The 23,875-nt window shown below is 33.6% G+C and overlaps 1 protein-coding gene across 1 annotated transcript; it reads left to right on the forward strand.

The window, feature by feature from the left end:
• The first annotated feature begins 6,650 nt into the window (after positions 1–6,650).
• On the forward strand, positions 6,651–7,983 carry LOC148563229 (uncharacterized). The gene is made up of 2 exons (XM_088486212.1): positions 6,651–7,508; positions 7,594–7,983. Exons 1-2 carry the CDS (start codon positions 6,696–6,698, stop codon positions 7,981–7,983), a joined length of 1,203 nt encoding a protein of 400 aa, XP_088342338.1. The 5' UTR covers positions 6,651–6,695.
• The last annotated feature ends 15,892 nt before the right edge of the window (positions 7,984–23,875 follow it).

Consider the following 23,875-nt stretch of genomic DNA (forward strand, 5'->3'; position numbering starts at 1 on the left):
AATGCCTACGTCAGCAAAGGGTTAAGCAGGTTTAAGTGTATTGGAACTTAAAGATACTTGAGTGTGTCAGGGTATTTATAGGTGATGTGTCAATAACCACCGTTGGAATAGTTCCACTTTTGACAGTGGATAACCGTCCTTTTATTTTAGAATTGTTAAGATCTCTCTTCTAGAAGTTGATAAGAAGAGATTCAGGGGGCAGTTACTTTGTAGATAGGTATAAGCTATCCATTTTTGTCGAATCTGACCTCCTCAAAAAGGCCGGATATGAGGCAAAGTCTACTTTTTTTATTTGGCCTTTCAGCTTTATCGAACTTGGTTTATGTTCTTAGGTCAGGGTACAAATAAACACAATATAATTATGATGTTTAAGAAAAAGGTTGTATTTATTATTAATTATATATTCTAGAATAACTGAAAAATAATAAATAATTATTATGAAAACTTATTTCATTTAATATGTCTGCAATGATTTCATTTAAAAAAGGGTTCGCTTCCGTACGTCCTTGAACCTTGAGCTTTAGTGTAGTATACTAGTATGGGTACGACGTATTGGTAAATATTATTTGCAATGGGAATTTAATGGGAAGCCGCAAAATTTCTAAGAGACGAAAATGGAGTAGAAATACCGTCTCTATGGAGACCTATCAAATTTTTGTAAAGGGTAAAATTATTAAAATATTTTTATTTATATATAAAAGTTATGTTATATTATTTTATTAAACACTATTTTTATTTATTTTTTAATGTGTATGTCGAAGATTTTATATGCAAATAGATTATATTAAATTTGTATTTGGATTATGTTTCAATATATATAATAAATTTGGTTGAATTATATTAAATTGTATTATAGCTAGTTGTGTCAATCTATCTTTTTAAAATTTTTTTAAATTTAATATTAAAAAAATAAAAGGAGATGTGTGATGAAAATCGAGCAGAAATGAGAGACATTTTTTTAAATAAAAAGAGTGCAGGTGAAAATAAAATTAAAATTTTATGTAAAATAAAAAAACAAACAAATTAAATAGGTAAAATATAAAATCATAAAAAAAATTCAAATTATAAAATCAGCGTATCTAATATAAATTTTATAAAATTTATTTATTCATTACAAATTGTAATAATATGGAAAAACTTTTAAGATCTCTTGCCACCGTATAACTAAATAGAAATATTTAATAACAAAAAAAAATTAACTAAAATTAATTAGAATTTATTTTATTTAATTTTTATTAATTTAAAACAAATTCTAGCTGATTTTTTTTTTTGGTAGTGAAACCGAACTTGAGTTGTGCTAACTGCTAAGCTAATAAGCGGCAACTATGCGAGAAGGGAACGCAGAAAATTAAAGACGAATATTGTCAAAGTCAAACAGGATTGAGTTTTATTCTAAATTAGTTTTTGTTCAAAATATTTTTTTTTCTATATTTGAAAACAACCATGTGATGATAATTATTTTATGAGGTAGGTATGGTTGTGGTCCCTAAAGTTGAGGCTAAAAATCGTTTCTCATCTAATTTTTGATTTAGAATCGTTCTTAACATTTTTTTCGTATTAAAATCGTTCTTTTTATTTAAATTTTTAATTTTATTCCTAAACTACTCCTATTTTAAAAAAATTATAAAATTTAAAAAATAAAAAATAAAACAACGCATATGGGGGAGGGGAAGGAGACGTTTGGGGGGGGGGAGGGGAAGGGGACGTGGGGTGGGGGAAGGGGTGACCGGGTGGGGAAAGGGGGTGGGGGTGGGAGTGAGGGTGGAGGGAGGAGATGATATTTTTGTTCAAAAAAATAAAAAGGACGATATTAATACGAAAAAAAATGTGAAGGACGATTCTAAATCGAGAATTACATGAGAGACGGTTTTGATTTTCAACCTCAACTTTAGGGACCAAAACCATACTTACCCCTTATTTTATTTTGATCTTTTATATATATTGCAGAGTGATATGTTAGTTAGTAGTTAGTTATATGGATATTTTGTTAAATATTATATTAATCAATTTAATTTAATTTTTAACTTTAATTTTTCTTCTTATAAAAATATTATATGAATAATTACTATATTTATTAGTCGAGTCTCTAACCTTGCTTACTTAGTTCGAAATTTAGATCAATACTCTGAAATCCAAATTATATTGTTTAATTTTATTAAAAAAAAAGTTTGTAATTATTTGATAGTACCATCGCTGTGTCTTAGTCATATATTTTGTTTTAATAATAAACTGTTTGTAATGAAATTTATATAAATAATATTAATATTATTTTAAAGGGGGTGCTCTGAAGGATTAACGACATCTATCTATGCAAAAAATGGAAGAGTGGAACGATTTATCTGTTTGTCTTTGTCCAGTACACGACAAAAGGGGTGCCCTAAAAGCTATTGCAGAGATGAACCAGTGGAGACTACGAGGGAAGGTGATTACTGTTGGAGAAGCTAAATTTAGAAGGCAGGCAGGGACGAGGGATCGACCGGTAAATGTCGAACCACGCTGCAAGCAGGGCGGAGGGCCAGCGGAGCCTCATCGTGGGAAAGGGGTGGCTATTGACCCAACAGTTGTGAAAAAGCCGGTGCAGGAACAAACGTCAATCAATCAGGGTATGGCAGATTCGAAGATACTTGAGGTAACCATCGTCGAAGCAAATATGGAATGGTTGGGGAGAAGTTTGGTAGGGAAAATGTTGAAACCGTTGGAACTAAAATCGCTGAAGAAAACAGTGAGGATAAATATGCCGCACATTGTGGATGTAAGGGAGATCGGGCCGTCGAAAGTGCTGTTAACCTTTGATACTGTTCAACATGCAGAGGAGGCATTTGCTATCAAACTGACTACTTTGTTGCGATTATTCCATAGGGTATGGCGTTGTGGGGAGGCGGACCGAGGTAATACTCGGGCAGTGTGGCTGGAATGCCATGGCATCCCTCTACATGTTTGGTCGCCGGAGACTGTGAAAACAATTGGACGACAGTGGGGTGATGTAATTCAGTGTGATGTGCCGACCGAGGAAGGTGCTTCTTTTCAAACTGGGAGGGTCCAAGTGGAGACTGGGGTGTTTGATACCATTCGAGAGTGGGTTCAAATCTCTGTTGGGGATACTGTTTTCGGAGTTTTTGTGAAGGAGGTGGGTATGGAAGCTTCTGAGGAGGACAATGTGGGGGTAAGCACCCTAGGCTGTGATGGGAATGGTACGGCGGAGGACCAGGGAGATGTGGCGGTGCCGTGGGATCTGGCGGCGGACATGATTCAAGTTGGGCAAACGGTGACTGAGGACGCCAAGGACAGAATTGTCATTCAAGATGTGCTTTTGAATGATGTTAACGTTGCTTATTTGAATTTCAAAAATGGCTGGCATGTACCGGATTCAGTTAGTAGTACCAAGGAAGAAAGAGAAGCAGTTTCTAAGGGGCTGGTTCAGGATAATGAGGTGGAGTCTGAGAGAACTACACAAGTCTGTGGTACTGGGGGAGGAGGGTATCTGGGAGAATATGCTAGGAAGTATGGTACAACTCATGTGGGCTAACCTTGGTGTCACCAGGATGGGAGTAGGAACATAGTAGATATGGTGGGCTTGGCATGCAGTGGCCCAACAGGAAATCTTCTTGGAAATGGGCTGCGAGGCAGGGGCGAAAGGAGATGGGGAAGTGGGCCAATTGGTGGGCTTCAGCAGGGGAATGGAGCTGCCTCTCTTGTGGGGAGCGGTGGGTCGGGTGACCTGATGCGTGAGCATCTTGTCTATCTTTTTCTAGTGAATTTGTATCTAATTTGTTGAATTTAATTAAGAATTAATTATATTTTAGCCACTATGGATGCTATTTTGAGTTTTGTGCAATTTTATTTATTTTAGGTAGCATTCGGATGGATTTGATGAAGTTTCTGCAGAGAAAGAGAAGAAACCAAGGAGATGACCAGCAAGTACCGACGCGGACGCATGGCTCACGCGACCGCGCGGAATGGAGGAAATCGCAATGACGCGATCGCGTGCCTAACGCGAACGCGTGGACTGGAATCTGCACAAATGACGCGAACGCGTGGACGACGCGGACGCGTGACATGCGCGAAGTGCAGAATAATGCAGAAAACGCAGGGGACGATTTTAAGTTGTTGTTATTTTCTGGTTTTTAAGACACTGCAAGTTTTGCTTATATTTCCGAAGTTAGAGTAAGCGAAAAATTGTGATTTTAAGTTTAATGGAAAGCCTAATCCGAGACGGTCCCATGGATATAAAGTTTGTGCAATTTCGAATTCATTTGGTATTTTAAAAACAATTGAAATTAGACTGCCGTAGTTATTTTTGGTAATAACCTTAGGGGTTAAGTACTGAAATCGTCCCTAAGGTAAGGGGAGAAAATCAAATTTGTCCCCGACCTTTTTTTGTTATTAAAACCATCCCGAACGTTCAGAAACACATTAAAATCGTCCTCAAGTGCATTTAAAAAATTTTAATTCCAAATTTGCCCCTGAGCCCTTTGACGCTTGGTGTTTTATTCCCGCGAATTCCAATTCATTACATGAGTAACATTACACAAAGGAACACCGATCCTTCACCTTCAATGATGCCCTAACTGAGTGAGTGCTGGCCTGAGGAGTATCGTCGCTGCGTCTGGATTGCGTGGGAAAGAGTAGAGGAGGAGCTCGTTGTCGTGCCAGTCATCTGGAATAAGGTACGTGTGCAGCATTTGATTTGATTTTTTGGAGCTTGAACTTAATACTGTGTGAAGGGTATTTGGTGGTTTACTAATGGGAGTTGGGTGCGATTTTTCTTTGTAGGTTTTAGGGTGATGGGAACCTTTAACCTGACTGTGTACCATGGTGGTAGATTTGGGTATGACAATGGTACATTAGAGTATATAGGGGGAGAAAGGACTGTGATCGAAGATGTTGATATGGACTGCTGGTCTCTTTTTGAGGCATATGCTGAGGTGGGACAGTTTGGGTACACAAAGGAACAAATCGCAGCTTTCTGGTATAAGGACCCAAGTTCTGAATGGTTAGAGAACGATTTGAAGTTATTTGAGGGAGACAGAGATGCCATTGAGATGTGTAAAATAGCGGGGAAGAGGGGTCATGTCGATCTGTACGTGGTCCATAAGGTTGAGGTTGATGAAGCCTTTCCTGAAGTAGGGTTTCTTGATGTTGGAGGCCCAGGTGAACAGGTTCAGGAGGAGGAGAGGGCCAATGATGAAGAGGTACATAATCAGACACAGCTGGTTATTTATGAGGGTGATGGGGTTCAAGAGGTGGAAAGGGCCAATGCAGAGGGGGTTAAAGAAGGAGATAAGCTGAATAGTGATGAGGATAGTGATGATGAGGATTTCATTCCATCTGATAGTGAGGTTGTTAGTGCAGATGATGTAGACTTTACAGATAGTGAAGAGGAGTATGATGATGAGAGCGGATTTGATGATGTACGAGATGGGACAGATGGTGATCGGGTTGAAAAAGGAAAAGGGGTTGCAGCAGGTGAGTTCACTGATGAGGAAGGGTTTAATAGTGATGAAGTTGATGTGGATTATGAAGTGGGTGGTGGTTCTGAGAAAGAGGACAGCGAGGATGATGATCACAATGAAGCAATTAGATATCTGACCCATAAAGATGTGAAAGACATGACAAGGTACAAATGGGAAGTTGGAACTGTGTTTGCTTCAAGGGAGGAATTCAAGGACACTGTAACAGCTTATGCAGTGCAGACAAGAAGGGGACTGAGGTATGCGAAACTTGACTTGGTCAGGGTGAGGGCTGTTTGTCAAGAGGGTTGCCCGTTTTGGTTATATGCAGCAAAAATGAGTGGGGAGGAGACTTGGCAGCTGAGGTCATTGAACCTTAAGCATACTTGTGGCCAGGCACATAGGGTAGGGATACTGCATACTGGTTGGCTAAGTAAAGCATTTAGGAAGAAAGTGGAAGGTAACCCAAAGGTGAAGATAAAGGATCTGGTTAACAAGGCACAAAGGAAATGGAATTTGACAGTGACAACTTCAATGGCAGCAAGGTCTAGACAAGCTGCATTGGATGAGATTCAGGGAGCCTACCGGAAGCAGTACAAAAGGATTGCTGACTACTGCTCCGAGCTGCTACGTGCTAATCCTGGGTCGTCAGTCACGCTCAAGGTCCAGAGGTCCCCTGATTTCGAGGTTGAAGACCAGCACCAGGGGTTAAACAATTACTGCATTTTTCAAAGGGTATATGTGTGCCTAGCTGCTTGCAAGAAGAGCTTCATGCAGTGTAGAAAGTTTGTTGGATTGGATGGCTGTTTTCTAAAGACACCTTAAGGGGGGCAGTTGTTGACAGCGATTGGGTGGGATCCCAATGATCAAATGCTTCCAATTGCCTACGCCGTTGTGGAGGCAGAGACTAAAGACACGTGGAAGTGGTTTCTCCGGCTGCTCATTGACGACTTTGGAGCTGAGGTCATTGGGAAAACAACCTTCATGTCTGATCAGCAGAAGGTAAATGGTTAGGGTTGCAATTAAAATCTTACATTTGACAAATTTGCTGTTCTTGATGTTGAAGCTCTTGTCCTTTATTAATGCAGTAATTGTAATTGTTATGTAACAATTTTTTACCTGGTCTGTTAGGGTCTCTTGCCTGCTTTCGATGAAGTTATTCCTGGAGTGGACCAGAGGTTCTGTGTCCGCCATCTTTACAGCAACTTTAGGAAGAAATTTCCCGGCTTACACCTGAAACAGCTGATGTGGAGGTGTGTAAAGGCTACACACTGGAAGGAATGGGAGAAAGAGATGCAAATCATAAGGCAGATCAATGTGGATGCGCACAGACATCTAAATGCTATTCCTCCAAGATTTTGGAGCAGGTCCAGGTTTAATTTTTACTGTAAATGTGACACTCTTGTGAACAACATGTGTGAGAGCTTTAATAGTGTAATAGTAGACTCTAGGGAGAAACCTATAGTGACAATGTTGGAGGACATTAGGGTTTATTTGATGAGTAGGTGGGCTCTTAATAGGGAAAGAATTAAGAAATTTAATGGGACAGTCTTACCTCGGATTAGGATGAAATTAGAGAGGAGAGGCAGATCAGCTGGTGAGTGGAGGCCTTACTGGTCTGCTGCACAAACATATGAGGTTGTTAATGGTTTGTCTAAATTTGCTGTTGATCTTTCTGCTCATGAGTGCTCCTGTAGGAAGTGGCAGCTTAGTGGTATCCCCTGCACCCACGCCATTAGCTGCATCAACTATAAGGGCCTTGACATAGATGGATTTGTTGATGACTGCTACAAGAAACCTGCTTATGTCAAGTGCTATGATTCAGTCATCTATCCTCTGAATGGCCCAAATTTGTGGGAGGAAACCAACTTTGATGATGTCATGCCCCCTCCTTATCGAAAGCCCAGCCACAGACCAATCAAGAAGAGGAAGAGAGGACCTGATGAGCCTCCGGACAGCAGCCACTCCCACTTGTCTAGGAGGGGACAAATCCAAAGGTGCTCAAACTGTGGTGAATCTGGACACAAGAGGGGAGGATGCAAGAAGTCATCCCTGGATGTAAGTGTGTGAATATTTTCAACTGCATGTATGTTAGGTTTACAGTTTCATTGTTTAATCAAATGAATTCTTTAATGTCTTTCAGGCCCAACAACCAAGACAAGCTGCTAGCAAAAGGAGCAGAGGAGGAAGGAAGTCTTCATCTATCAGACCTAAAACTAGATCTAAGGCTTCATCCCAGCCTGACATGCCATCTGCAAGTGGAGGTTTGAGGAGGTCCCCCAGGTCTAGAGCAGCATCTCAGCCCAACTCAACCCATTCCAGGTCCAAGCCCACATCATCCTCTACTAGGCCCAACAGAAAGCCCACTACAAGCCTTACACAAGAACCACCAGTACCAAAGGAGAAGGGTGCAACCAGCTCCAGCCAACCAGCCAGGCCAGTGTCCTTTAGTCACAGAATTCCACTGCATGTATCCCCTAAAAGGCTGAGGCTCATGGCTAAACTTCCACCAAGGCTTTGGGAAAAACTTTAGGCTGTTCTGAAAATTTGTCTTTTGTGCTGTAATTAATGTACTGTTGTTTGGTATAGTGACAATGTTAGTGTCACTTTTCTTTTGGTTTTTTTTCCTTACTAGACAACAGGGATTGTGAGACAATGTTAGTGTCACTTTTCTTTTGGTTTTTTTTTTTAAAACTAGACAACATGGATTGTGATCTTTCTTACTGAGCAACAGAGTTGCACTAGGTTTTTTGTGTGTCTTGGACTATATTTTGTTTACTCTCCATGTAGTGGAATTGATGGTATCCACCATTTGGTGTTATTTTCCTTTTCCTATGCTTATTACTGAATTACACTAGACTATGTTCTGCCTCATATTATGCTGCTTCTGTTTAATGAATTTCCTTAGCTGAGTTGACATGTTACATAGTTGATTAACAGAAGAGTTCAGTCACAATTCTCTTGCTAACAGATAAATTTGCCATTCCAATTAATTGTCAAATTACATGGAGATAATTACACTCACAAAATTAATCAGCAAAACCCTAAACTAAACCCAGATGTTCAGCAAGACCCAGTACAAAACAATTTACATAACTCAGACCCAATCAAAGAAATGCAAACTGAACACTAAATTCTCCCCTAATTTCCTCAACCATACTTCACTGGCATCACACACGCTACCCCCTCTCTCTGATTGAACCAAATCTGAGACCAGAAGCAAAACAAAACAAGCCATCCCGAAATCCCTAGCACTGCAGCAACTCTGAACTTCCACTCAGTGTCCCTCACTTTTGCTTTCAAAGCAACAACTTTCCTCTTCATCTTTGCAACATGGGGATCCTCACTCTCTGCTTCTGGGTCTGCCCATCGGAAGAAGTCACACTCCTCCTGGATCTGCAGCAACCCATCAGAGTCAGAGCCCAGAACAAACAATACCTTGCCATCACCCACCTACAGAAACTTAAAACCCTAACCTCATAGTAGACACACCCCCAGAATCGTCGTCCAGGGTTGTTCCTCGTTCCGAAAATCCTAAGCACGGGTCTCTCTCCATGTCCACACACAAGCTCCCTCTTCTGCGCAGACGACCGACTCCGGCACGACCGTGAGCTCTCGGCAGCCATGGCTCCACTCACCTTCGCAAGCCCTTCCTCTTTCTCTGTTTCGTTGGTTAAGGATGACTTCTCTGATTTAATCCCAACCCTCCCCAAATCACAACTTTATATAAATAAATAAATAAACAAATAAATTAACTTTATTTAATAAACCCTCCAACGGACAGTAACGGCTAAAGGGCAAAAGTGTCCAAAAATTTTGTTTTCAGGAGGGAAGGACGATTTTAATGTGTTTCTGAACGTTCGGGATGGTTTTAATAACAAAAAAAGGTTGGGGACGAATTTGATTTTCGCCCCTTACCTTAGGGACGATTTCAGTACTTAACCCTAACCTTAGCTATGGCCTATGGGACTTAAGAATAGATTTTTATGCTATTATCAGATATTTTTGAGAGTGTATTGTTTTGATAATAATAGAGAAAAGGTTGATGAGTTGTTGAGGTTGAGGAAACCTGTAAGGGTGGTTTAAATCCATTTTTAGTAGAAGTTATATCCAAATTTTTATAAAAATATAATGATTTAGTTAAACTTTTTGGTTATGTTGGCTGTGTGATTTCCTTACATGTTTATGCTAACTAAACAATTTGAAACTATAGGTACTAGAGAAAGTAAAGCTCAAATTTTTTAGACAAAATTTTTTAGAATTGCATTAATTGACATCACATTGTTATTGATTTTGTCCTAAATATTAATTACTAATTTCATTTTATAACTATCTTTTGATCTTATAGGTACTTTACATCAACAAAGTGTTGGTGCTGAAGGTTTGAAAACTGTTTTAAAACTTAGGAGAAATGGCTCAGCTGCATTTAATATAAGTAGTGTTGCTTCTTATTGTGTTGCAATATTATGCTTACTATTTCAGATTTTGTTTGTAACTCCTTTAAAGCGCATGAGTAGCTTATGTTTCGATGAAAAGCTATTTGTTCTGTCACTTTACAAGGTGATTTAATTTACTTAAACTTTTATTATCTCATTTGATAACAACCTACTCTGTTACATAGATTTCGGAAAAAGAAATTTTAAGAACATTTTCTTTGTGCAGGTCTTGGTTCTATCTCAGAAACTGCTCCCATCATTTTATACATTAGAGATGTTGAGAGCCTTGTTCTACAATCACCAAGGTTATACAACTTGATACATAATACTTGACTGTTTTTGAAAGGAGATGTATGAACATGATGGAGTTTGTAATTTGTAGTTTATATTTTGGAGATCTATAATTCTTTGTTTTTCTTGTCCTATGTATCTATCTAGTTCATTAGGATTTTTCAATGTGTCTTGTTAGTTTGTACTTTAAAGTTTATATGTTATTATATATTATATAAATGTTGACTTGTTGAGTAAATTAATTAATATATTAATTAATTAAAAAAATAATATATTTTGACAAATTATACGTGTAATTTGTATTAAAAAAGTTATTATAAAATAAATAGTATTTTGTAACTAAAGAAAAAAATGTTACAAAATTAAGTTACATTTTGTAACAAAATTTTATGATAAGAAAAAATATATTGTCACAAAAATATTTTGAAGATCAACATTTGTTATCACTTTTGTAACGACTTTTAGTTTTTTATATCAAAAAAATTTGTTACAAAATATTATTTTAAATTGTAACAGTCCTATTTTTTGTTACAAAAACTTTTTGTAATAAAACATACTACAATGACCCCTTTTTTTGTTACAAAATTCTTTTGTTTTAAAATTTTAATTTTTTGTAAAAAAATTTTGTTACAAATATTACTTTTTTTTATAGTATGTTTAGATGTTTTGTTCGAAATAATTAGATAACAATTTTGTCAAATTATTTAATGATTTTGAATTAGTAATTTCACATGAAAATAATGTACGATGTATATCAGTTTCATCCTATTACTACTAGTAAATCATTTTCTCTTACATTTTTTGAATAAATTATCATTCTAATTTTTTAAAAAATTAATTTTTAATAAAATAACACTATAAAAAGAATTTATATTAAGTGAATTATTTTAGGTATTATTTTACATAAATGACAAAATATTAAAAAGTTAATCTAGAGATTGGAATTTTTTTTATTACTAAATTTTTTAACATTTTAATAAAATATTAGACCAGAATATCAGATACATAATTTTTTTGTTACCTTTAAACAATAAAAATATCATTCTTTTTCTTTTAAATTGTTTTATAAAAAATTAAACCTCCTCCACCCAAAATATTTAAATATACTTATTATATTCTATTACAATAATACGCATTATACATATTGAATTATTTACATGTAATTTTTTTATGGCTAATATATTAGCATATAATTAATAAATTAAATGATTTACATATTATATATAATAAATAGTAATAAATATATATATATATATATATATATATTTTTTTTTTTTGGAAGGGAGCAATGAGCAACCATAAAACCGGCACCAATGAGCAACGTACCACAAGGACCTTAGCTAATTTAGCTTGGACTTGGATAAATGAATAGGCAAAGTCGATAACAACTAATAGAAATTGACAGAAATGTATTTGACTAATACACATATTAAAAATAACAAAGAAATTAATTTATCTAAAAGAAATAATTATCAAAATTTTCATAATAATAAAAATTTACTGGTAAGCAAAAGTGTCCGATTCAAGATTCGAGAGACAAACTTCGGTGATTATTATCAAATTAACAGCTTCCACCACCGTCTAATTAAAAAATATAGAAAAAATACCATTCCCCTTTCCTGTAAGATGCTAAAATAACACTCCCCTCCCCTCTATTTATAAAATATATATTCCCCTCCCTTATAACTTTTAAAAAACCTCTTTTTTAATCTATTTTAAATTTTTTGTGTTAATTAATGTTAATTTTATCCATTTTTCAAGAAAAAATAAATTATTTTTCATAAAAATATCCTTTAACAAAAATTTTATTCTTTATTATTAAATTTTATTTACTAAAATACTCTTTAATAAATTATTTTTTTATTGATTAAATTGTATTTTTATCAAAATATTTTTAAAAAAAATTAATAATTAAATTTATTTTTTCTAAGATACCCTTTAATAATTTTTTAATTATTAAATTATGATTTTACTAAAATTTTCGTTAACAATTTTTTTTATATTTTACTATTAATTTTTCGATATCAATATATATTATTTTAACATTAAATATAAAAATAATTGTTAACGAAAATTTTGGTAATATCACAATTTAATAATTAAAAAATTATTGAAGGATATCTTAAAAAAATAATTTATTAAAGAATATTTTGTTAAGCAAAATTTAATGACAAAAAAAAAACTTTTTGCTAAAGAGTATTTTTGTAAAAAATAAATTTTTTTTTTTTTGAAAATGGATAAAATTAACATTAGTTAACCAAAAAAAAATTAAAATGAATTAAAGATGAGGTTTTTTAAAAGTTATAAGGGAGGAGAATATACATTTTATAAATAGAGGAGAGAGGAGTGTCATTTTAGCATCTCGCAGGAGAGGGGAGTGGTATTTTCCAAGGTTCGAAAAACCGGACCGATCATCAAACCGCTCTAGTCACTGGTTCACTGGTTCACTAATCTAACCGGTTCAACCGAAAAAACCGTTTTAGAGTAGAATAATAAATAAATTATAAATACACATCCTAAAATATAATTATAATCTGATATAAATCTTAAAATATCTTCGAAATATATAATCAATTTTGTGTACTATGTTGGTTCTATTTACATAATATCTTCGCCAATTTTGTGTTTCCTTTTTTCCTTCAGTTTTTATGTACAATGTTGGTTCTATTTACATTATATCAGATCCAAAAATCAAGCTAAATGCAATTGTCATGTATAATCAATTATGTTCAATAAAGTGGTTAAAATTTGAAGAAGGAAGGCTTCACATTTCTTTGCATTGTTGCAGCAACTGAGACAAGATACCTGAATGCTAGCAATCGAGAACTATGCCCTCTGAATGAACATATATGAAATCAAAAATAGCCACAACAATAAACATTAACAATTCTATCTACACAATGAACATTAACAATTATGCAGAACAAATTTGAGAAATTCAGCCAGTCAACAAATATGCAAAACCAAGTCAGTTTCCAGCATTAACAAAGTACAAAACAGTAACAAATTTGAGCTACAAAACAGAAATTTGAGCAACACACAAAAATTGAACTACAAACAGAAATTGAGCAACAAACAGAAATTGAGCTGCAAACCAAGTTACTAACAAACAGAAATTGAGCTGCAAACCAAGTTACTAACAAAGAAGTTCACAGAGGCAAAGAACAAAGATGAGCAGAGGAAGTCAGTTCACAGAGGCAAGTCGAAGTTCACAGAGGCAAAGAACAAAGATGATCAGAGACGAGTTACTCACCGCGCGACGATGAAGACGATGGGATGGGCTATTGCCTGCTGGTGTTGAGAAGACGAAGACGACGCAGATGGATGGCTACTGGGCAGGGAACCAGGCGAAGAAGGAGGGTTACTTGGGCTGACGACTAGGCGACGGCGGTTGCGCTATTGACCGGTGACCGCGGCGACGAAGGAGGGCGCGGTGGCAGGCTAGGGTTCGGGCGTGGAGGGTTCAGTCTTCTCTGTTCTCTTCTCTCACGCAGATGAATATGATTCACTGATTCAGAATTAGGGATTCGGGAGAAGAAAGGGGGGTGGTTGAGGTGCATGGTGCTCTACGGGTCGGGTCGGGTTAAGGGTTTCTTTTAAAAAATAAAAAAATAAAACGGCGTCGTTTATGCAGAACCGGCCGGTTATCGGTTCGGCCCAACCGGCCGGTTTTTGGCCGGTTCGCTGGTTCGTTGCCGGTTCTTTCCAGGACGGTTTCTGCAGGAGGACCGGACCGTTTGCATTGCTGGTTTGCGGTTAAACCGGTCGAACTGACCGGTCCGATCCGATTTTTAGAACCTTGGTATTTTCTCAAAAATATATAAAATAATATATGTATTTATAGATAAATATATAATAATTAATTTTGTTAGTAATTGATTATATATATGTATAAGTATAAGAAACCAAAAGCTTATAAGTCAAAAACTAAACAAAACTACATTAATTTATATTAATAATTAATTTTAAATTTTTTAAATTTAAAATTTAAAAAATTTTAAATTGATTAAGTAAACCTAATTAAAATCTATAAAAACCTTCCTCTTCTCTCTCACATTAACCTACTCACCTCCAACAATCACACACACAGACCCCTCTCTCTCACCGTCAGGCCCTCTCCGCATTCCCACCGCAATCCACTCCTCTTCTATCACCGACATCTGGCTCGTCGGATTCGTCACCGTAAGCAGATGTTGTGGAACGTAAGGAATGGATAATCATGGTAGAAGAGTGTGATTTTCAGATATATCATAGGACGTGACATGGATACTATTGATGGTTATTGCTGAAGGAGGTTGTGGTGTTCAAGGTTTTATGTGAAGCATTACATGTTTAGTGATAAGTAGAATGCAATGCCACTTCAAGTGAGAAGGGGCTGGAATCCGTGTGTACTGGGTTTTGTTTTTATTAGGGTCTAGGGATAGTTATTATATTAGTAGTTAAATGGTATGGATGTTGACAGTGATGTGGGAGGTTGTATTCATATTTCTTTTGGTTCTTTATGTTCTTCTGGGAGTTTTTTGACTGTTATGATTTAGTTCTCTTCCATTGAATGCGTTTCTTTTGTGTTTGGACACACTCTTTTTTGGGATTTCATCACATTGTATGAAGAGATTCTACTTTGTACGCAATTGTTTTGGAATATTAGATGCCGTTTTGATAAACTACATACTTGATCGATCTTAACTAAAAGAAGTCCTTGAACAATTACAAAAATATAAAAAAAAATATTCATTTAATATGAAAAAAAATCCTAATACTTAACAAAAGAAACATCTAATTATATTTTAACACAAATAAATAAATATCTATAAAATTAAAAAAATATATAAAATTCTTAAAGAAATAGAGACATTCACATTTGTAATACAAAAAAATTCAAAAAATATATAAAAGAACATCCATTTAATATGAAATAGAAATATTCTGATATTTAGTAAAAGAAACATCCATATATATTAATTCGTAGGGATTTTGAATTCATCTAAAAATATTTGGCTGAGTTTTGGCTGATATGCTTTTGGTTCCTAGCTTTACTCATATATATATATCATTTTTGTCACTCTCTTGGACGGAAATACAACCAAAAAGATAGTCACCTATCCACGCCGCACTTTTCATATGATAATTAATCTAGTGATTTCAAAATAATTAATATTTTGATAACTAAATGTCTTGAGGATACTAACTCACATTTGTACAGTAGCAACTTTGGATTTTGGTATTAGTAATTAGTCATAAACACTAATATCTCAATCTAGAAATCCTAATTATAATGTAAAATAAATCTTAACCATCAAGAAGAAACCAAAGGCACAACATATGAGATATATATGAGTTGAATGTGTAACAAGGAAACAGAAATTAAAAAGTATAAATCCAGCGAAGAGAAACGCAAGCCTTGGTTGTGAATGGAATGCGGAACGCTATGCCTAACACCATGCTGTGTTGACCGAAATCCATCAACACCGTGGTGTGGAGGTGGCGGCACGGCAGTTTTACCGCCAACTGCCACGGCGACATTTGTTGTTCAAGTGGTGGAGGGAGACACCACATGTCCTGAGCAGAAGAGTCGACGCTACTTGTTGGGTGAATGGAGTAGCAGTGAATAACGATCAAAGCAAGCAAAGTGAAAGCTAAAATGGTGTTGGTTTGGACCATGATCACTCAAACTTTGTGTTTATGAAGAAAGTGGTAGTTAGTATTTAGTAACCAATCCTTCTTAATTATATACAAGAGCAATCACCCTCACTAGGCCAAAAAAGACAATGATACATATATACACCCGGTTTGTCTTATTTTATTTTAAACAACGTGTATAATGAACTATTTATTTGGCTCAATATGAATTAAAAAATGAACATCCAAAATAAAATATTACTAACTTTTCAAACATAATACACCCATATTATTTAAAATAACCATCCAGATACTAAGAATAATATAATAAACATATGATATTCCTAAATTTCAACTGTACACATTGTAAATACTCCATTATACAGATACTTTCTCTTTTATTTTTTATTGGATGAGGGGTTAAAGGCTCATGGAGCGTGTGTACTACTGGATACTCATATTCATATAGCTAGAAGTAAATTATTGGTTTAATATTAAAATTTCAATTTTTAATAAAACATTTTTTGAACAAAATGATATTTTGATTATTTCAAAATGATTTTAATTCAATAAAACATATATTTTTTTATAAGTAGCAAATAATTTATTGATCTGATCTTTTGTAAGAAGTGGGAGAGTATCTAAGTTTAGTGCACTAGAAATTCAAATGTAAAGGTGGAGATAAAAGTGGGAGAAGTCGGTTCGAATTAAGGATCTCAACTTTATTATGTTGCACTCTTTGTCTTGTCTGGTGGATGGTGCCCTCAACGACAAAACTAACCTACATATTTACATTGTGCAATGGTTGTCGTCTTGTTGCAACTTGCGATAACTAATTAAATAATCCAATGGTTGAGATTTACAATAGCGTTCTCATAAGAGACGTGCTTTATGGGCATTAGAAGACACATGCATGTTCTGCATGGCTGCATAGATCATTATCTTTGTTTTTACCCCTGATATCCAATTTTTTTATAAATCAAATCTTAAACAATAAGATTTAGAATAATACTATTTATAACTGATTTTTATTAATATTAAATTAACTTAATTAATTTTAATTAACAAAAAGATTTTAATGTATATAACATTATTAATTCATTCTTTTAGTAATATTCTAAATCATTTCTTGTAAAATTTTTAGTATGATAATTTAATCTTCAAAAAATTTTAATCATTAAAACAGTTTTTAATTTTTTATTTTGTTAGATAAATTAATTATCATGCCAAATTTTAATAAAAAAAAACTAAACAATTAGTCCATGTCATTATTTTATTCATGATATAATTCTTTCATATAAAACGAAAAATTTAATTTAGAGATTAATTTTTCAAATAAAAAGTTTGGAGATAATTTTATAATTAAATTTTTTTAAAGATTAAAGTATCCGAATAAAATTTTTTTAGAAATTGGTTTGAGGTATTACTCTATTTTGTTCAATCATAATATAGAATAGACTAGATAATAATTAATGATTCGTTACTAATTTCATTCGATCTAATTATTAATGAAAAAAATCTTCATATGTTATATATAATTCACACCGTTAACATTAAATCATTTAAATACTAGGATTTAGGCCATTTTGATATTACCTTCTCATTTTGTATGTTATTATATATTATGTCAAGTTGGTGATAAAGACATAGACTTTGTTAAATAGACAATAATTTTTGTGAATAATATAAACAATAAACTCTAAAATAAGTCTAATAAAATAAAAATATACTACATTATTAAATTATTTACCTAAATCTTAATATTAGGATAACTATCTACACACCTAATAAATTGAATATTTAATATATTTATTATTTACATTATTTAATATTTTTATTGTTTACCTATACTTTTCCTAAAATCATACACCATGGTAGAATTCAAGTGGGGGAGGGGGGAGAGAAAGAAGAAAGCTAATGTAAAGTTAAGAAGAAGAAGAAGAAATTGTTACCTTCTAACATACACAGATTCAACAATCAAAATCATGGGCCCTTCTAGGCTTAATATATAATTAATAAACTAATGCTTATTATTAATTATTACAAGCTCATAAAGTCTTTTATTTATTTTGCGTTCATCGTAATAAAAAAGATATAGAAATATTAACAAAAAATATAATTTATTTTTTATTATTTTTATTAATTTTTTATAATTTTATTTTTTTATTATTATATTTTTTCTCAAAATTCTTAAATAAAAAAATGGAATAAATTAAATTTTTATAATACTTTCCATATAATACTTTCCATATATGCATGACCTACTTACGTAGGATGAGTGAGACAGGAATGATTTTGTTATATGAATTTGATCTCAGCCGCAAAATTCTTCCAACTTCCAAGCTAATTGGAGAAGATTTTGTTCCAATTTTAATGAGGAGATGACACGTGTTATATTTTAGTTGAACAATTAGTATTAGAAACAAAGTTGGCGCATATGTGTGTTAAAGTATACAAGCTAGGAGTTACGATGATAACATTTTTAATTAGGCATCGTGGGGGTTTGTTTTGCACTAATTTTTTAATTTATCCCATTATCTCATCTTATATAATTTTTTTGTTTGGTTTGCACCAGGGTATTCATCAGGCCGGTAGCCCAATGACTAATCCCTCGGGTACTGCAAAGACAAAGTAGACGATCCTCCCAAATAAGCAAGCTCCATTCTCATCCTCCAGTATCGAACCCGGGAGAGATGGTTAAGGAATACAGACCCTCGTCCATCTGTGCCAACTTGCGTTGCTTCTTATATTATTTAAACGGGCATGCAGTCATGGACTTTTAAGTTGGTGGAAGCAGTTATTTTGATTTATTTATTTTGCACTTTACGTAGATTGCCAATGTTAGAAAAGCAATTAGGAAGCTCTTGTCCTCTATAAAATGGAGTCTTTCAAAATGCGATGGGAATTTATCCAACCAACTGGATTGCATGCTTCTTGAGACCACCTTATTTTCTTAGTAGAGATTACTACATTTGGCTTCTCACCTGATCTTAAATGTTAATATATATAGAAACTAAAAGCTGTACCTCATGTAGTAGTGACCATGCTCAAAATTAAAGTAAAAGCATTTTCAAACTTAGAAGATAAACCACACATTTATCATAGCTAATGGTACATATATATCCTTTAATTTCTCGGTGTATGTTTTCTAGTTGGTTCATGATATTATTGTACCCATCAACAGTAACTAAAAAGGATGATCAAATATATAGGACTGTATCCTTTCGCTTTGGCTTCTTTCTCAAATGAAGGGCACCTCTTCTCCCACCTGAAAATGTAAGAAAATATAAAACCAAATTATTGGTTTAATATTAAAATTTCAATTTTCAATAAAATTATTTTAATTTGATAAAACACATATTTTTTATAAGTAGCAAATAATTTATATATTTGATCTAATATTTTGTTAGAACATTAGAAAATTATTGAAAGAGTAAATAAAAAAGAAATAGATTTCTAGATTTTTTTTTTCAATCTTTTGTTTAAAAACTCGTTCAGAAAAATAATTTCAAAAAAACTCATTTAGCATAAAATTATCAGATTTAAAAAATAAAAAATTTTATTTTTTTAAATAGACATACAAAAACTGTATGGAAATTTAATATATTCTTTTAGTACACCTCCTTATATTTGTTCTTAATATCATTTTTTTTAATGTTAAATTTTTTAGAAGACCAAAATTAGGGCTGGCAATGGGTAGAGTTTGGACTCTACCCTAATCCTACTCGCAAATTGAAAATTTTTTTAAAATTCTATTCTATTTTACTCGCGAGTTGAGAATCTCTCAACCCTAACTCTATCTGCACCTTAAAGTTCTAAACCCTACTCTACCCGACTCTACTCGCAGAAAAAATTTTTTTTTTAAACAAATATAAGATTCAACCATTCCAAATTTTATACATGTTAATAAAATAGAAAATAAAAAATTAAGTTCAAATTAAAATTTAAAAAAATAAAATCTTAAAGAAATTCAACATAAAATTATAAATAATATGATCATCAAATAGTTTAGTGGTTATTTCAAGTTTTTATATGAAAAAGATTGTGAATTCAACCCTCACTTTCTTCACTACATACATAACTTTTACATATATATTATATAATATATTAGGGATGCGGGTAGGATAGGATAGGGTATACCTTGAACCCGTACCCTACCCTACCCGCAGACAAATTTACACCGTATCCTACGGATCGGATAAACAACCCTATTCGAATGAATTAGTCCAAATTTGATTAGATAGAGTATATATTGCCAACCCTAACCAAAATACTCAAAAATGTAACAACTTCATGAACTTCTGTGGCGGGACCCAGAGTATCTAAGTTTAGTGCACTCGAGAATCTAACTTTACTGAAGTGGGAGAGGATCTCAACATGACTTTCCCATTTATATCATATTTAAAAAAAAAAAAATTAGCTACCTTTTGTTGCCTACATATAAAACGATCGGAATTATACATTTCTATTTTGTAACCAACCAACTCAATTGTATGCTTCTTACTCCAATTGCTATGCTTGCGTACTAAATACTACTCCCAATGCAAATACCACTTTCATTTTATTATTATTGAAATAAAAACAAACCTTGAGTTTAATTTAATTTGTCTAACTCCCATGGCCCAAACCAAGAGGATTTTAGCTTTGATTTTGCTTGCATTGATGGTTATTTTCTGCCAGTGGTTCCACTCCATTGAGAGTATAAGTAGCGTGGATTCTGCTGAGGATGATGGGAACAACATGTGGTGCCTCCCGCCACCACTTCAACACCAAATGCCGCCATGGCAGTTGGGTAAAACTGCCGGGCCACCACATCCAGGCCACGGTGATGATGGATTTCGGGCAACACACCATTGTGTTTAGGGGTGGGCATGGTTTGGACTTTTATAAATCCAAACTGAATCCATTTCAGAATCAGTTTTATGGTTCATAAAACCAAATCAGAATTGGATTGAATAGAGAAACCAGTTCTAAATTGGTTTGAAAAAATAAAAACTAATTTTAAACTGGTTTTAGAATTTAAATATGATTTTACTTACAAACCGGTTTTAAATCCAGTTTTACGTATAAAACCGGTTTTAAATCCAGTTTTACGTATAAAATCGGTTTTAAATTCGATTTTTTTAAAATCCAAATCTAAAATCCGGTTTTTTTTTAAATCCAAATTTAAAATTCGGCTTTTTTATAAAATCCAATTTTAAAACCAGTTTCTTCAACCAAAAATCCAATTTTAAAACTAATTTTTAAAAATCCAATTTTCAAACCAGATATTTTAACAAAAAGTCCACTTTTAAAACCAGTTTTTAGAAATTCAATTTTCAAACCATAATTTTTTTAAAAGTAAAATTAATACCTATACACTTTAAAATGACTTTAGTATTAATTTTACTTTTAAAAAAATTATGGTTTGAAAATTGAATTTCTAAAAACTGGTTTTAAAAGTGGATTTTTTGTTAAAATATCTGGTTTGAAAATTGGATTTTTAAAAACTAGTTTTAAAATTGGATTTTTGGTTGAAGAAACTGGTTTTAAAACTGGATTTTCAAAAATTGGTTTTAAAACTGAATTTTTGGTTAAAAACTCTAGTTTTAAAACTAGATTTTATAAAAAAAAAACCAGATTTTAGATTTGGATTTAAAAAAAAAAACTGAATTTTAGATTTGGATTAAAAAAAACGGATTTAAAGCCGGTTTTATACGTAAAACTGGATTTAAAACCGATTTGTAAGTAAAATCGAATTTAAATTCTAAAACTGGTTTAAAATCGGTTTTTATTTTTTCAAACCGATTTAGAACCGATTTCTCTCTTCAATCCAGTTCTGGTTTGGTTTCATGAACCATAAAACTGGTTTTGAAATGGATCAAGTTTGGATTTATAAAAATCCAAACCGTGCTCACCCCTACCTAAAAGATGATTGGCACAGCTGAGGTGGATCAAAGACTTTACATGCTCAAACTACCTGCAAATCAGAAATTGATTTCTCCTCCAACTCAAGTCATATCACACAAAGCACAAATAGACATAGCACATGGATTAGATAATAAAAAAGTTTTGTGACATTTTAGACTAGGACACATGCTACAAGAGAAAATGCATAGCATTCAGAAACTGTACCCATTCATTCATTGTATAAATAACATTATACCATGTGATTCTTGTTATTTTTCAAGACAAAAGAAATTGCCTTTTATTGGCAGTGTCACAGAAATAAAATGTTACTTTAATCTTATTCATGTGGATATATAGGGACCTATTGCTATTTCTTCTATTAATGGTTACAAGTATTTTCTTACTATTGTGGATAAAAAAAAATAAATTTACATGAATATTTTTTTTTGAAACTCAAATCAGAGGCAGGTTCCTCTTACAAGCTTTTGTTCATTTGATTCTAACTCAATTCAAAAAAACTATAAAATGTATAAGAAGTGATAATGGACCTGAATTTCGTTTTAAAATCTTTTTTGATTCCAAAGGCATACAACATCAAACTAGTTGTGTTGAGACTCTACAACAAAATGTTGTTGTGGAAAGAAAACATCAAACCATTTTCAACACAGCTAGAGCCTTCATATTTCAATCAATGTTCCTAAAATTTTTTGGCTTTTTGCTGTTAACCATGCTGTCCATCTTATCAATCGAATGTCTAGTAAAAAATTGCATGAAAAATCTTCATTTCAAATTTTGTTTCATAAATTACCTGATCTGAAAAATTTGAAGGTGTTTGGGTGTTTAGCTTATGCTTCCACTTTAACTGCTAATCGAAAAAAATTAGATAGCAGAGTTAGAAAATGTATATTTTTTGGATTTAAATAAGGAACCAAAGGATACATTCTATTTGACCTGAATTCTAGAGAACTTTTTATTTCAAGACATGTACAATTTTATGAGCTTCATTTTTCATACAAGTTCAAAGACAATAACTTAAGCTCCCAACATGCATCACACACATGCATACCATCTCACAACATTAGTAACCTTGATTTATTCGCAATAGATCTTGAGCCACAACATATTACACACACTCTCACACATACTCTGCCCGTTATCATGGAACATCCCATGCCTTCCCCTACACAAGTACAAAGCACTGCCTCACACACTTTAGGCACAACATTGCATAATACACAAGATTCACAAACATCTTTAGCACATTTAGAAAATGTACAACTGGCTGAGATTACACCACACACACATATGACATCGAGAAGGATCACCAGAGAGAGAAGACTTGTAGGATTATCATTGCATGCTTATGGCTCCATCCATCAAAACTCAAGTGCTAACCACATACAGGTATCCACTCTCTGAGGCAATAGATTATGATGCTCTTTCACAAAATCATAAACGTTTTGCACTACATCTCTCATCCAACCCCAAACCAAAATCCTATCAAGAGGCTGTGGTGCACGAATGTTGGAGAATAGCCATTCAAGACGAACTTTTGGCTTTTGAGAATAATAGAACTTGGCATCTAATTGATTTACCAGTTGGGAAGAGACCCATTAGCTGTAAGTGGGTATTCAAGATAAAGTACAATCTTGATGGTATAGTAGAGCGCTATAAAGCTCGATTGGTTGCACAGGGATTCACTTAGAGGCCTGGCTTCGATTTTCTCGACACATTCAGCCCCGTAGTAAGGATGACCACTTTGCGAATGTTACTTGCTGTTGTCACGAGCAAAAACTGGTTCCTTCATCAGCTGGATGTCAACATAGCGCTCTTACATAGAGACTTACCCGAAGAAGTTTACATGCGAGCACCACCGGGTCTTGATGCTCCAAAAAAAAAAGTGTGCAAGTTGGAATGATCCTTATATGGACTAAAACAAGAAAGTAGAATGTGGAATTTGAAGTTGAGTGGAGTGCTACAAAGAGAAGGCTTTGTTTAGTCAAAACATGGTTACACTCTCTTTACTATAGCCACCGAAAATGGATTTACAGCAATTCTAGTTTATGTAGACGACCTCATTGTCTCTGAAAATGACATGGAAGAAATCAGAAATGTGAAAAAGGTCTTGGATGAGAAGTTTAAAATCAAGGATATCGGCAGATTGAAGTACTTTCTAGGACTGGAATTTGC

Source organism: Arachis ipaensis, chromosome B5 (genome assembly GCF_059453495.1).
Source record: "Arachis ipaensis isolate K30076 ecotype BB chromosome B5, ASM5945349v1, whole genome shotgun sequence".
Taxonomy (NCBI): domain Eukaryota; kingdom Viridiplantae; phylum Streptophyta; class Magnoliopsida; order Fabales; family Fabaceae; genus Arachis; species Arachis ipaensis.